This window comes from Erpetoichthys calabaricus, chromosome 8 (genome assembly GCF_900747795.2).
Source record: "Erpetoichthys calabaricus chromosome 8, fErpCal1.3, whole genome shotgun sequence".
NCBI lineage: Eukaryota > Metazoa > Chordata > Cladistia > Polypteriformes > Polypteridae > Erpetoichthys > Erpetoichthys calabaricus.
Window position 1 is genome coordinate 160645846 of NC_041401.2, and position 14028 is coordinate 160659873.

At 40.5% G+C, this 14028-nt stretch overlaps 1 protein-coding gene across 4 annotated transcripts in view; it reads left to right on the forward strand.

The window, feature by feature from the left end:
* Positions 1-14028, forward strand: part of vwa5b1 (von Willebrand factor A domain containing 5B1) — a 166077-nt gene that overhangs the window by 43798 nt on the left and 108251 nt on the right. For 3 of the 4 annotated variants that reach the window (XM_051930362.1, XM_051930363.1, XM_051930361.1), the window contains exons 2-7: positions 4617-4792; positions 5513-5674; positions 6465-6684; positions 9274-9422; positions 9502-9636; positions 9802-9926. In XM_051930362.1, the coding sequence (XP_051786322.1) occupies positions 4654-4792; positions 5513-5674; positions 6465-6684; positions 9274-9422; positions 9502-9636; positions 9802-9926 (930 nt within the window). In that variant the 5' untranslated portion in view covers positions 4617-4653. The remainder of the gene's footprint in view (positions 1-4616; positions 4793-5512; positions 5675-6464; positions 6685-9273; positions 9423-9501; positions 9637-9801; positions 9927-14028) is intronic. The other variant, XM_028807677.2, reaches the window with a different exon arrangement.

Sequence of the window (14028 nt, forward strand, 5' to 3'; positions counted from 1 at the left end):
GCATATTGATTAGCACATGAAAGTAAGGATTTCATTGTACTCTTTACATTGACAATAATGACCCTACAAACCTATAAACCTACATACTGCATAGTAAACCCATAAATTACTTTGCTTTCCTTATGAAACAGTATATCATTTAGATGAGACTTTCTGAAGTTGGGCTAATGCTGGATATGTCATTTACAGAAAAAATGAGCTCTGGCTTATCATTTGTCATTTGAGTGATTGGGTAGATGATTCTTTTAATTGGTTGGCAGTGCATTTTGATAGTTTTTGAGATAAAAACAGGCATATTTTGGATCCTGCCTACTTCATTAGGTGCTAGCCTAGTGCAGTGAAACATCACACTACTAATCATTAAATTTGAGAGAATCTATCACGAAAGAACTGTCCAGTCTAAGCCATCAGCCTGCCACATTAGGGCTGTCAATTGTCACGGAGTCTACTTTAAGGACAGATGATCATGGGGGTTGAGCTGCCAAATTTATGAAACAGCTGTCATAGAACAGCTGTGCAGGGTGAGAAAGAAACGTGTCGCAGGGCAGCTGCCCAGTACTTTGGGGTCTTCTGTAGCTGTAGATTGTTCATCATTGTGGCACTTCTGCTTATTATGAGAACATAAGCTATTGCTATACAGTATAACCTGGTATATTGAGAGACTGGACTACTACAGGGTTTATTTCATGAAGAAATGCCCATTCTGAAAGGACTATAAAACTTGTTATAAAAGATTTGTCCACTTTGAGAAAAAAAACTGATACCAGAAAGTTGTCTATCAATTTGTAGACCTCTGTAGTGGGACCATTCATTATTACTGTACAGTATGTATACTATCAGTGATGTGCATGAACTAGTTCAAAAGAGCGCTTTCATTGAACACGCTCATTTTTCTAACGTAACGTATTTGCCAGTGAAGAACTTGAACGTGAGCTACTTCTGTTTTATGTGACATTCTGGTTCTGGTTTAGGTCCAGATTAAACGTTTTGCCTTAGTGGAGCCGAATCCGAATACAGTATTCAGATAAGCACAAATAGTGAATTGTTACGAATATTTATTTCTTACGAATTTTTTGCCATTTATTTGTATTCGGAAAAAATAACGTAAAATCAAACAGGTACTGTCTGTGTCTGCCTGCTTGTGCTTAAGCTGCACCCTCCGCTGACAGGAGCACGTGGTGAAGCTCTGTTTTTGCTTTTAGGAAAACGTTGTACTCCGTGAGCCCACTTTATATTTTTCCCCATTGGATATGCAATATGTGACACAAATTTTGTCCAGCAGCGTAATCAGTTAGTTCACCCACATGCTGGTTCCACAGTCACCATAAGTGTCATACAAATGGAAACAGAGCGGTAATTTATATGGATACTTGCATCTATTTAATTTCTTTTTTGATTGGGAAGATATTAGCATATATGGTTATACGTGTGGTCGGCACAGTGGCACAGTGGTAGCACTGTTGCCTCGCAGTTAGAAAACCTGGGTTCGCTTCACAGGTCTTCCCTGCGTGGAGTTTGCATGTTCTCCCCGTGTCTGCGTGGGTTTCCTCCGAGTCCTCCGGTTTACTCCCACCGTCCAAAGACATGCAGGTTAGGTCGACTGGCGATTCTAAATTAGCCCTAGTGTGTGCTTGGTGTGTGTCCTGCGGTGGGTTGGCACCCTGCCTGGGGATCGGTTCCTGCCTTATGCCCTGTGTTGGCTGGGATTGGCTCCAGGAGACCCCCGTGGCTCTGTGTTTGGATTCAGCGGGTTGGAAAATGGATGGATGGATGGGTTATACGTGTTTGTTGCTGGTTATAACTCAATAAAGTGTATTTAAATAAAAAAAGTCTTCATAATTCAAGAACACTGTAATAGCCTAATATAAGGCATGAAAAACTGAAAAAAGTAAACTCATAGGTCATTTATTTTCACTCCTTAAAAAAATGAACTGATAATGAACTAGTTCAAAACTGAAATGGTGAACTATGAACGTGAATTTATTCCTTTTAATCTATGTGAACTGAACTTTGAGCTAGTTCTTGTGAGGTATGAACTTGCCCAACACTGTATAGTATGTCTTTTACTGTACTATTGGGATAGAACTTAGTGTACTGAGCCACCTGACCATTTGGGCAGAGTTGTCATGTTTTGAGAATTGTCTAAAATAAGAGAAATGACATACCTGTCCCAAAAATGATATCTAGTCTGATTAAGAAACCTGTCATCAAAGAACCGCCTCTTTCTAGACATTCTATTGTGATGAAACTTGATGGTTACGTAAGATCTGTTGTGCCATGAAAAGAGTTTAATATTGTATGAGAGCTATCCATTGTGAGAGAGTTACCTTTCATCAAAGAGCTATGCCATCTCAGAAAGCCATCTGTCATTTTAGAGCCTCCTTATGCTGTAGATTTTATCAAAACGAAAAACTTCTGATGTTTGTAATGCCTCTGTTCATTATAACAGAGCCTGCTTCATTACCACTGATATAGAACTGACCACGTTACAAAAGAGCCACACCCTGCAACGTGTCAGGGAAGAGCAGCCTGAACCAAGGGCATTGCAAATTAAAACCCCACAGTAATTCATAGTTAGGTCCTAATGTTTCTCTAGATGTCGGTCCTGGGGGCCCACTGTGGCTTCAGGTTTTTGTTCCAACCAGATTCCTAATCAGTGACAACATCTGATAACACTGAGCTCAATTAATTAGCAGACATTTTTTTTTCTCTTCACTTATTCTTCATTAAGAAAGCATCGCAGCATGTTTTACATTTATAAGACATTTAGGAATATTTCTGCTTTTGCTAGAGATTTAAATGCTTAACAACCTTTTGTTGATTTCATTCTATTTTGCCCTTTCTCTGTGCAGTTTGCTCCCTTCATTGTATCCTAATAATGACAACCAGCGGAGCAGACAGCCAGGCAAACAACAAGGCTGAAACTAGCGTTAGACCCACTAATTAGATAATAATGAATTAATTAAACAATTAGAACACTCCGCAAAAAACAGAATGATAATCAAGATGAAAATATTGTTAAAAAGAAAACAAAATACATTATTCCAATATAACTGCTTGGTACATTTTAATATATCAAACTTAGTTTTCTAATTTCTACATTTTTCCCAAAACACAGAATTTGACAAATATCAGTTCACTTAATTAGTCCAGGAGTCCAATTAAAAATAGAAGCTGGTTGGAACAAAAACCTGCAGCCACAGTGGGCCCTCAGGACCGACACTGAGAACCTCTGCTCTGGATCAAGGGTCTCCAACTCCAGTCCTGGAGAGCTACTGCGGCTGCAGGTTTTCATTCTAACCCTTTTCTTAATTAGTGACCAGATTTTGTTGCTAATTAACTCTTTGCCTTAATTTTAATTGATGCACAACTTAAGGCTCAGGCCCCTTAATTATTTCTTTTTTTCCTTAATTAGCAACCAAACAATATTAAGACACAAAGTGAACCAACACATAAACAACAACCTGCATCCATCACGCAATAACTGAAAATAAAGAAAGGTGAAAGCCTCAGTAATGTTGATCTGCTCAGATCCACAAAACATTTTGATGGTGCTCTTAAAATAGAAAAGCAACAGTTTTGGAAATGTCTGCCATGGCAGAATGAGCGCCATGGAATTAAATAACGGGTTTAATTAGCAACGAGAACTGGCTTCAAAATAAGAAACTGAATGAAATGAAGTTGGTTGGAGTTTGAGTCCCCAACTTAGTTGCTCATCTGTTGGCTCACTTCACATCAAATTTATGTTTCGGTGCCATTTAAGAAAAAAGAATCAATTCAGCTGTCACAGTCTCAAGAAAAGTCAATTAAAATAAAGGGAAATAGTTAATTAGCAGCAAAAACTGGTCACTAATTAAGAAAAGAGTTAGAATGAAAACTTGCAGCCACAGTAGTTCTCCAGGGCCGGAGTTGGAGAACCCTGCTCTAGATGTTTCTTCTCCGTTTCTGATACTCATTAGACACTTACGTTGCTAGTCCTCATCTGTGACTTGAACCAATATTTTGTGAAGCTTGGGACAGGCAGACATCTACTGGCAGCTTTCTCTGTCTTTCACCTCCATGCCCTGTTGGTAGCAAATAAACCAGCAATGTGCCTCCCCTCTAGTTCAATCCATGCCAAATACCTATAATGTGCACAAAAGCCTTAAGAAACACTCTTCAGTTTGCAAGGGAATAGGAAGGGAACCAGGAAACAGGCAGTGAGTGCTATGCTGAATCTCCTAAAAAAAGCACAGTAGATTCACACTTCAGTCTTGGCATCACTTGCCTCCAGGCTGGCACATCTAAGCCCCACCTTGGGAAGTTGGAGTTAATAAGAGGTGCAAGAAGCAGAACAGACTAAACTTTACAACTACTGTATGATGTCCTCCTGTCGTGAATGAGCATGCAATGTGGAGGCCACTAAGCAGTGAGTGGAGGTTGAAGAACAATTCCATAAAAACTGTGTTGATTCATGCAAAACAGCTGAGCCGGACTTCGGGCTGAGGCCTCACTTTAAAATTCTGCTGGCTCTGCATGCTGCACAGTGTGTGGTGTTTGGAGGAGGTGAGAAGCTGTGGGAGGGCTGAGTGTCTTCTGCTGCTGCCGTTCATCCCTGCTACACTCTTATCTTTCAGTCCTGACGTCGTGCCACTTGGTGAAGCACAGACCAACATGCCGGGTTTAATTAACAGAAGCAAAAAGTGCCCTCTGCCGCTGAGCTCCTCAGAGATTTCTGCCTGTGTGCGAGGCTACACATTGGCCATCACAGCCTCATTGAGTTATGACAACATGGAAGATCATCCCATCGAAGGTAAGTCTTCCTCACTCGGGTTGTTAGAAAGATACTTTGTTAGTTTCTGCTGCATAGGTTCAATGCCCGACTGACACAGTGCACTTTATTTCAAATGCAGTCTGCTTACAGAATGTGCTTTTGTACTGTCCTGGGCATCATGCCAGTTGATGGCAAATGAAACACTCTTTAAATACAGTCAGCTCATAAAATGATATGAGCATAGTGTAAGTAGTCCAGTAATATGAAGTAATGTTTTTTTCTCCCTTCAGGTTGTACAGTTTTTGCCCTTATTAATGTAAGTCACTTGCAGATTCAAAACCAAGATAATTCACCCAGGCTTGACCCATGCAGGACGCCAAAGTTGTCCTTTGCATAGGAGGCCAGACTAGTTAACAACAAGAGCTCTACTTTTATTTTGCTGCTGAAAAGGGTTATAGGGGACAAAACAACCCTCATTTCCACCGCCTGTGAAAGCACAAGTGTCATGTATATACCAGTTTACCTGTTAGGCTTACTGAGGGCTGGAGAATGTGCTGCAATTGCCTGGTGATGGATTGTGAGCCTGACCTGACACTAACTCCATGTATAAAAGAGACAAAATGCTAAAGAGTGTCAGTTACAGTAAAAGCCATTTACCTTAGCTGGACCTAACAAAAACAGGGCAACCTATGAGCCGTGGTGGTGGTATATGTGCACATCCTCAGCCTCTTGTAACTAGCATTCCTGTTTCCCATGCAGGTCTCTTTGTATACCCACTGGATGAGGGTTCCACTGTGGTGGGCTTTGAGGCTATGATCTCAAGGAGGATCATAACTCTTCAAGTCAAGGACAAAGCAAAGATTGACGACTGCTACTATGACTGCTGCACTTTGTCAAATGGGACCTTTCAGAGTGGCACTGGTAAGAGTTGCATCAATTCTTCTCACTGACCATATTTCATGGGTTTGAATTTGATCCAGGATTAAGCAAATTCCATAATGAATGGATGGGTGAATGATAAAATTGACTTTTAATATTGTGATTGTGCTCAGAGTGTAATTTTTACTCTGGTTTAGAGGTGTATTTCCAAATGATTATTTAAGTAACATGATTATTTGCAGTGTTGAATCCAATTTTGAAGTTATTTTTCTGTTTCACTTCCATGTTGATATTGTTAGTTATGGTGCCACCATTTGGTGGTGTAGTTGTTACGGCATTGCTATGACATCAGGAACATGACGGTGCTGTGCACTCCTCCTTCTCCTCATCCTAGTTTGACAGATTTTCCCATTGACATTTACCACTCTGTTTTTACAGATTTAATCTTCCTGAGAGTCAGTTGTTTTCCTATTGAATTTTATTACGATTTAGGGTTTTGCTTGGCAAAAGATCAGCCTGACTTCTGAGTTTAGAATTGCTTACATTTCATCTCTTCACCCCATTTAAACCATTTCTGCTGTTCTTTAGTAAAACAAATAGCAAACACAGTAAAACTAGTCAGTCAGTCATTATCCAACCCGCTATATCCTAACACAGGGTCACGGGGGTCTGCTGGAGCCAATCCCAGCCAGCACAGGGTGCAAGGCAGGAACAAATCCGTGGGCAGGGTGCCAGCCCGCTGCAGACAGTAAAACTATTTCTTGAGATATTCATACCAACATTGTGCAAAACAGAAGTCTCCAAGCTCACCATTATCCGTATTCTCTTGTAGGCCGAATTGTTTTAGATGAAGATCTGGAAAGCAGCGTGCTAGTTGTAAACCTGGGGATCATCCCACCACTAGAGACAGTGACAGTGCTGGTAAGCACCTCCTCAGAACTGGCAACTCTTCCTAATGGAGCGATCAGAGTGCTCTCCCCTTCAGTGTGCACTCCCAGAGTTCAGCAGCCAGGCAGTGAAGATGCCAACTTGGCAGAGCACCAGTTCCGCAGGTATAGTTTCAGCTCTTCTGTGTGATGACTTGCCCTTCTCCACATGTGTGCCCAGGCCTCCTGCTTACTGTTTACTCATCCTGATGACTCAGATTTGCTGTTGCATTAGCTTAATTGTCACTTAATCACTGAGTCATTGTTCTTTAATTTGTCAACCTGTCTCATTTTCTGGTGATTCTAAAGTTTCTTGTGTGGACCTTTTAACTTTGCTCATTCGACTATTCCTTTATGTGATTTATTTTGCCTCATTTGAGCTTAGACCTTTTGCACCTGATTCATGTTCTCATCTGCTCTTTGCATTGCAATTTTTTCAATATACAGTTCTGATTTTTGCTCACCCTGATGAGCTTTCTGTCACCTGTCTTGCAAATTCAAACCCATACTTTAGCAGCATCACCTCTCCAGCTTCACAAAGATGGCAAATGACCATCCAGCCAACAAGTGATTAACCAAAAATATCCAGGATGATGCAGCATGCAGTGACATATTTTGGGATGAATATTGTTTATGAGGCTTCTGTAACGCCTAATATTTATTCAGATGAATTCTTTTACTGATACTCTTTATCCAGATGATTTCTTTTTGTGATCCTCTGCAAATGAAGCATTTTGACAGAGAAGACATGCTACACTAGACCTCCAATGTTGGGTCCATCCTTTACTGGGATCTGCACAGATGGATGTAGGAGGTTGTTTAGGATTTCTCATGGAAGATCTGCTGCAGGAGCCCACAATTCCAGAATTAGCTATGCAGGGGATGAGTGGGCTTCTATAATGGTAGGTCGCTTCATGGTGGGAAAAGCAAGAAGTAGGCATCTGATATTTCTCTGTGCCAATCCAAATAGTCTCAGGTGCAGTGCTTACTTGCTTCATCCATGTGAAGATATTCCTAAATGTAAAGAAATCTAACAATAAATAATGAAAAACTGGACATGTGGAAGGTGTCTGTGTTATGTCATGAGGTAAGCAAATACAAATAACAAAAGGAATATGCTATACAGAAAGACTAGAAGACATCAGCTAGTACAATTACTAGAACTCTTCTATCTTCCTTCCTTGATTTTGTTTCACCCCAAGGCTTTCTTTGTAACTTATCACCTCTAATAGGTCTTTTAAACTTACATTCAGTTTTGTGCTTGCCTTGGTGATGCTTTTGACTAATGATAAGCTAACCAGATATTCCTTCCCCAACCTTCCATCTGCAGGATCTTGTGGAATTTCTCACTTGTTCCCATGGTATCCAATAGATTCTTGTAGCTTCAACTGAATGTGCCTTTGGGGTTTTCTCCCAGGAGACTGTGCTCAGCTTACGTCCTGTCTGGTAACATCCCCACAAGATGCCCAAACCCCTTCATCCGCCTCCCCTCCATATGGTTGAGGTTCACCTAGATTGATGGACTGCTCATCCTGTGAGTCTAGTGGTTGAAAGAAATATTACTATGGCCACTTTTTCCCAGAACTTCATTGTACCCAAAGCAAGTGACCACAGATGAGGATGATGATAGTGACTGAATATGATTATCAGTGGCTTGACAAATGTGCCCCAGTGATTTTTAAATCTACTATTGGGTTTCTGGTTGGATTACCTTTGGAAAACTGATGTGAGTGGAATAGTAAGACAAATTCAGATCTAAATGTGGCTCCTTTAATGTTACCTTTATTCATTTACCTGGCTGCTACTGCCACCAGATTATTTCTGGTGAAAATTCCTAGAGCTGGTGAATTTTTATAGCAGCTCCAAACGCCTTTACAGATTAGCCGAAGATGCTTAAAAAGAAGGCTAAATTATTCAGCTCTGATGATATTCTTGCCTTACATAACAGAGGGGATTGGGCAAAATGGGGCACTATCCTTTTTTCCATTTTAGTCAATCCATCTAATGTTATCTGTGGCAATACATGATAAAGATCATGAGCAGTCTAGGTGGGATAAGCATTGAAATCCTGGGGGGATTAGAGATTTACTAATTCTACTATTTCTTTACATATCTGTGTCCTCATTGTTGCCATGGATATGTGCTTTTATTTCTTTTCCCTGGTGGGGGTAGAGAGTGGGTGGTACTTGCATTGTTTTTGTTGTACTATATTGTAGTGTTTTACCCTAAAAATATTATCAAAAATAATTTAACTATTCCTGTAATAGATTAACTCCCTTCCTAGGCTGCCATGCACCCAGTGCTACGTGGATGGGCCCTGGCTCTCTACAATCTTGAATACGATTAAGTGGATTAGAAATGGTCATTTGAGTGTGAGTGTGTGTACATGCATTCTTCCTATTAATATCAAAGTAGGAAATCAATTTAAAAAGAGAAAAACACATATACAGTATTCCAAAGCGTTTACATTGTAAGAGAAATTAAAAAGCAGGATGGAGATGCATAGTAGATGCATGCTAGTGTAAAATGACAGCATATGCTTAAAGGAGATGTCATACTAATCAATAGAGGGAGCTGACCTCCTCTGGTGGTGTGCAGATCTGATCTGAAGGTGCTATAAAATGACTTATCCATTCAACATGCTCTGTGGCTCCTTTACAAGCTGCCACAGGAATATTTAGCTTTTCATTTTCTTTTACTTATCTCCTTCAACAGAGACCGGCATCACTGCACCCTTGGCCCACATGAGCCGATGGCCAGTAATCAGCTCTGCCTTGCTTGGTTACTGGAGGATGAAACTATTAATTCCATAGACTACGAGTTTAACTTTCACCTGGAGATCAAAGGACCGTGTCTGCTAGCAGGTGAGTGTCGACCGCACTGTGGCATGTTTCTTTTCATCTTCACGTCGCTACTGACCTGAACATCGTACTCTTTCCTAAGCAGGTGTGGAAAGTCCCACGCATGCAATCCGAGCTGATGCTGACCCTTCTGCACACTCTGCTACAAGTGTGGTCATCACATTGGCTGACAAGTACACATTTGATCAACCAGTGGAGATTCTCATCTATCCATGTGGTAGGTACAGTCTGAACGTGCTCCCTGCTTGAGATGCCAGGTGAGGGTTTGCTTCCTTATTAACTGGGTCTCATTGCTACAAGTGGGCGACACACATGAGTTTAATCTCAGCTTCTCATGCACATGGTTATGAACAGAGCAAATGGAGAATTCCTGTTTTTTTAGAACCCTTTGTGCCACATATTCTGATTGAGGAGGGGGACTTGAGCACCGAGGAGTATGAGGAACATTTGAAAGGACGCAGCGAGTTTATTAAAGGAATCAAAAAGGATGCCAGCTGTGAGAAGAAGGTAAGCCTGTTGCATGAGAGAAATGGAGAAAGAAATGGATGAAAGGTTCTAGGGAAGCTGTAACAATCCTGGTGAGCAAGGGAAAACATTCTGCATCTTTTTAAATCAAACAAGGAATTTTGACAGGAAAAAGAGATATTGAGCAGCAACTTGAATGACTTTTCATATGTTCTTCCCTATTCAATGAAAAGAGTCAGGAATAAAGCAACATCATTTGACTGCCTATAAAAATTCTATAATTCACTAAGGTTCTCCTCTCATGTTAAATTCCTATATTTCTTGAGGCCTCTGAAATCTTTCCCCTTTTTTCTCCATCCATCCATCCATCCATCCATCCATCCATCCATCCATCCATCCATCCATCCATCCATCCATCCATCCATCCATTGAATCTGTTTAGCCCAATACAGATTTACAAGGAGTAGAAGTAAAAGTATAACTCAACAGGGAAGGCAGAATGGGATTACTAGCACACACACACACACACTCACACACCCACACTCTCAGTCATTTGGCGTTAACATACTTTTCACTAGTTAGCCCAATCTGTACCACTTTGGGCTGCTGGAGGAAAGCAGAGTACCCAAAGAAAACACATGCAGACACAGAGAGAATATTCAGCCTCCTTTCAAGTAACGAGAGCAGGCTGCAAATTCAACTTGGGCAAGTCAGCTGCAATGCTAACCACTGTGCCACTTTGTTCCCAATGCCTGCTTTTAAAAATCCTTAAATTTATTGACATCCATATGCCTCTTATATGAACCATCCTTAAGTGAATTTACCCCCCACCCCTCTACTATGACCTCCCTTTGATCCATATGATATAATTATACTGAAGTCTTCTCAACGTCATGTACATAAATCTCTCCCATTTCCTGAGGTTCCTTCAGATCTAAATTTAGAAATATTCTGAGACATTCATCTGCTAATACATTCACGTGAAAAAGTAAGTGCATCCCCACTAAATGTTTTTTTTTCTTTTTTTAAAAATATGTGAACATATCAAGATTTGATCTTCATTTAAACATGAAAAAAAGTATTCAATGAGAATTAAAAGATATGCCATTTCCATATGTGGAAAAATATGTACATCCTTGGCTCTAATAGCTGGTAATGTTCCCCCTTTGGTAGAAACAACCTCATGTAGGTGTTTCCCATAACTTTCTAGCAATCTCTGATATCCCGTCTTCGGCACTGTTTCAAATCCTCCAACAGCATCTTGATGGGATTTAGATCCGAACTTTCACTTGTCCGTTCCAGAACTGTTTTCAGCCATTGGTGGACTTTTATTGTTTTTTATTTGGCTGTCGACTTTATCCAAATTGACGTACACATTTAAAAGGCACAATTGGTTATGTCTCTTTAACTTTTTCATTTGGAGCACAGGCAGGTGAAGTGACTTGCTCATGGTCACACAGTGTCAGTAGTGGGATTTGACCACACATTGTCAGGGTTTAAATTCCAAAGCCTTATCCACTATGCCACACTGTTATGTTTAGGGTCATTTTCTGACAGATGGTCTCACATTATCCTCAGGTGCCCTTCTGATACGATAAAGGATTAATGGTTAATTCTGTGATGGTGAGTTGCCCAGGCAGTGATGCAGCAAAGTACATCCAAACATTTCCACCACCATGCTTTAAAAATTGGTATAATGTTGTCATGTCATGTTTCAACCCACTGAATCCAGACCAGGGTTGCTGGAGATGCTGGAGTCTATCCCATCTAGCACAGAGCTCAAGACAGGAACAAACCCTGGACATAGCATCTGTCCATCGCAGGGCAAACACACCCGCACACATCCACACAACAAACACACATTAGGGCCAGTTTAATGTCGCCAAATTGACCTAACCTGTATGTCTTTAGACAGTGGGAGGAAATCCATGCAGACATGGGGAGAACTTGCAAATTTCACACAGGGAGGATGCAGGACATGAACCCTAGTCTCCTTACTGTGAGGTAGCAGTGCTATCACTGCACCACTCTGCCACCCGTTGGGATTAAGTTCTTCTGGTCAAATTCTCTCTTTGCTTTTCACTAAGCATGTCTTCTGGTCTTTCCCTTATCTGTCCAGAGAACATTGTTCCACAATTCCTGGTCTTTGCCTAAGTATGTATTGGCAAAGTTTTCTCTTGCCCTGATGTTCTTTCTGTACATCAATAGTTTACCTCTGGCATACCTTCAGCCTCTTTTTATTGCTCAACTCATGCACTTTGACATCTACAGTGGCAGGAATCACCCGTTGGCCCTGTGATGTAATTTTGGGGTTCTTCAAAACTTGCTGTGGCAGCCTGGCCTGGACATGTTGCCAGTTGACTGACATTTTCTCCACTTATGGACAATCTTCCAAACAGTGATATGGTTGATTTGCAGTTGTTTAGAAATCTTTTAAAACACCATCCTAGACTCAAATGAAAATACAGCCTTCTTTCAGAAGGCCTTAAAGAGCTATTTCAATCTATGCATGGTGATTACTTGAACAACAAAGAGCTAACCAACCTAAATCTCTGTGGTTTAAATAAGAATGGCTCAGACATGATCCTCTCTAATGATGTTCTAATCATTTGCACCTGATCTGGTGCATCGTATTCTAATTTTAGTTATTTGAGATAATGGATGGGTGGAACGAGTTTTCCTCCATGTGTTCCCCCAGCACAACAGGTGGCAACAACTTTCTTGTGGGTCTTCCATGTGCACTCCTGCAGGGCTGCATGGGAGGTGTAGCTCTAACCCTGCTGGGTTGTGTGGGAGCCACATAGGGTAAGCTGGTGGGGTGAGGCAGTCCCCAGTTTGGGGAGGTTCCGTCTGACCCGGAAATGCTTTGTGAATACATTGTGGTGAGAATCTGGAATAAAGGAGACTGCTCTGCTTCACCCAGGGGAGCTGGTGTCAGGTGTGAAAGAAGGACAAAGCTTGCCAGGAGGAGTGGAAAAGACAAAATTAAGGAGAGAGTTCATTGTCACATGTAGTGGTTAAGACAGAAGCCTTGTAGAGGTAGCTGTGTTAATAAACAGCCTTTACTTATACAGGAACTCCTGCCAGTGCAATTGTGTGTGGCGTTTGCGGTGCTGCTTCGCCTCCTACTGGCCACAGGCAGAATTTACCTTGATTTAAATAAAACAATGGACTACAAAATGGAAATGTGGCATGATCTTTGTTGTATCACCTTAATCTACAAATACGGCTCAAATGAAGAACAAATCTTGATATGTCCACGTATGTTAAAAAAGAGAGAATATTTTATGGGGTGTACTTACTTTTTCCCACCACTGTATATGAAATCTTCTTCCTCCTACGTTATCATATTAGTATATTAATTTCTACACTTCCTTTTCCATATGTGACTTTAAATAAATTGTCAAGACCTGTCCTATTGTTGTGTACAATATTTATAAATTCTTTGTGGCTTCTCCTTCTCTGTTAACTAAAACTGTTACATTTACCCATAATTTAGTTTTGGAGTTTCCCCATTCTTTCAAAGTATTCCCACCTATGTATGTTTCTTCCTTGATGCTCCCCTTCATTTCCTATCTAAAATCTACAAATTGCCACCCTTCCCCTGATACACGGTATATCACCCATAAAACCAATAAAGCTGATGCACACTACACGTAACAAATCTTAAATTTAATTTGGCCTCTTCTGCCTTATCTTACACTGTTAAATTCGCTCAGCACTTCTTGTATATCAGATATGGTTACATTCATTGTGATATGCTCCACATTGTATCTAACATTTTAAATTTTTCCTTAAATTAATAGATGTCCTTCCCCATTCCAAATGTAATATACCCCCTTCCACATTGGATGTTGTTAAAATAATTGGTATGTCTTCATCTGTATATAAGAATTCTGAATTTCTGATATATAATATTGTGAAGTCATTAGTGGTCCCTCTCCATTCCAGTCTAAACTTTATACATTTATTTATATAAATGAAATTTAATTCTCTTAGATGCAATGCTTCACATATGAGCTATCTTTAAACTTCTTAAATCCGTTAGTCCTTGTCTGTCGGATACCATGAAATCAACTGACATAAACAGACGTGTCCCTTCCAGATATTTGTAAGCTCTCTTTACTTCTGGTTCCCAGTCCTC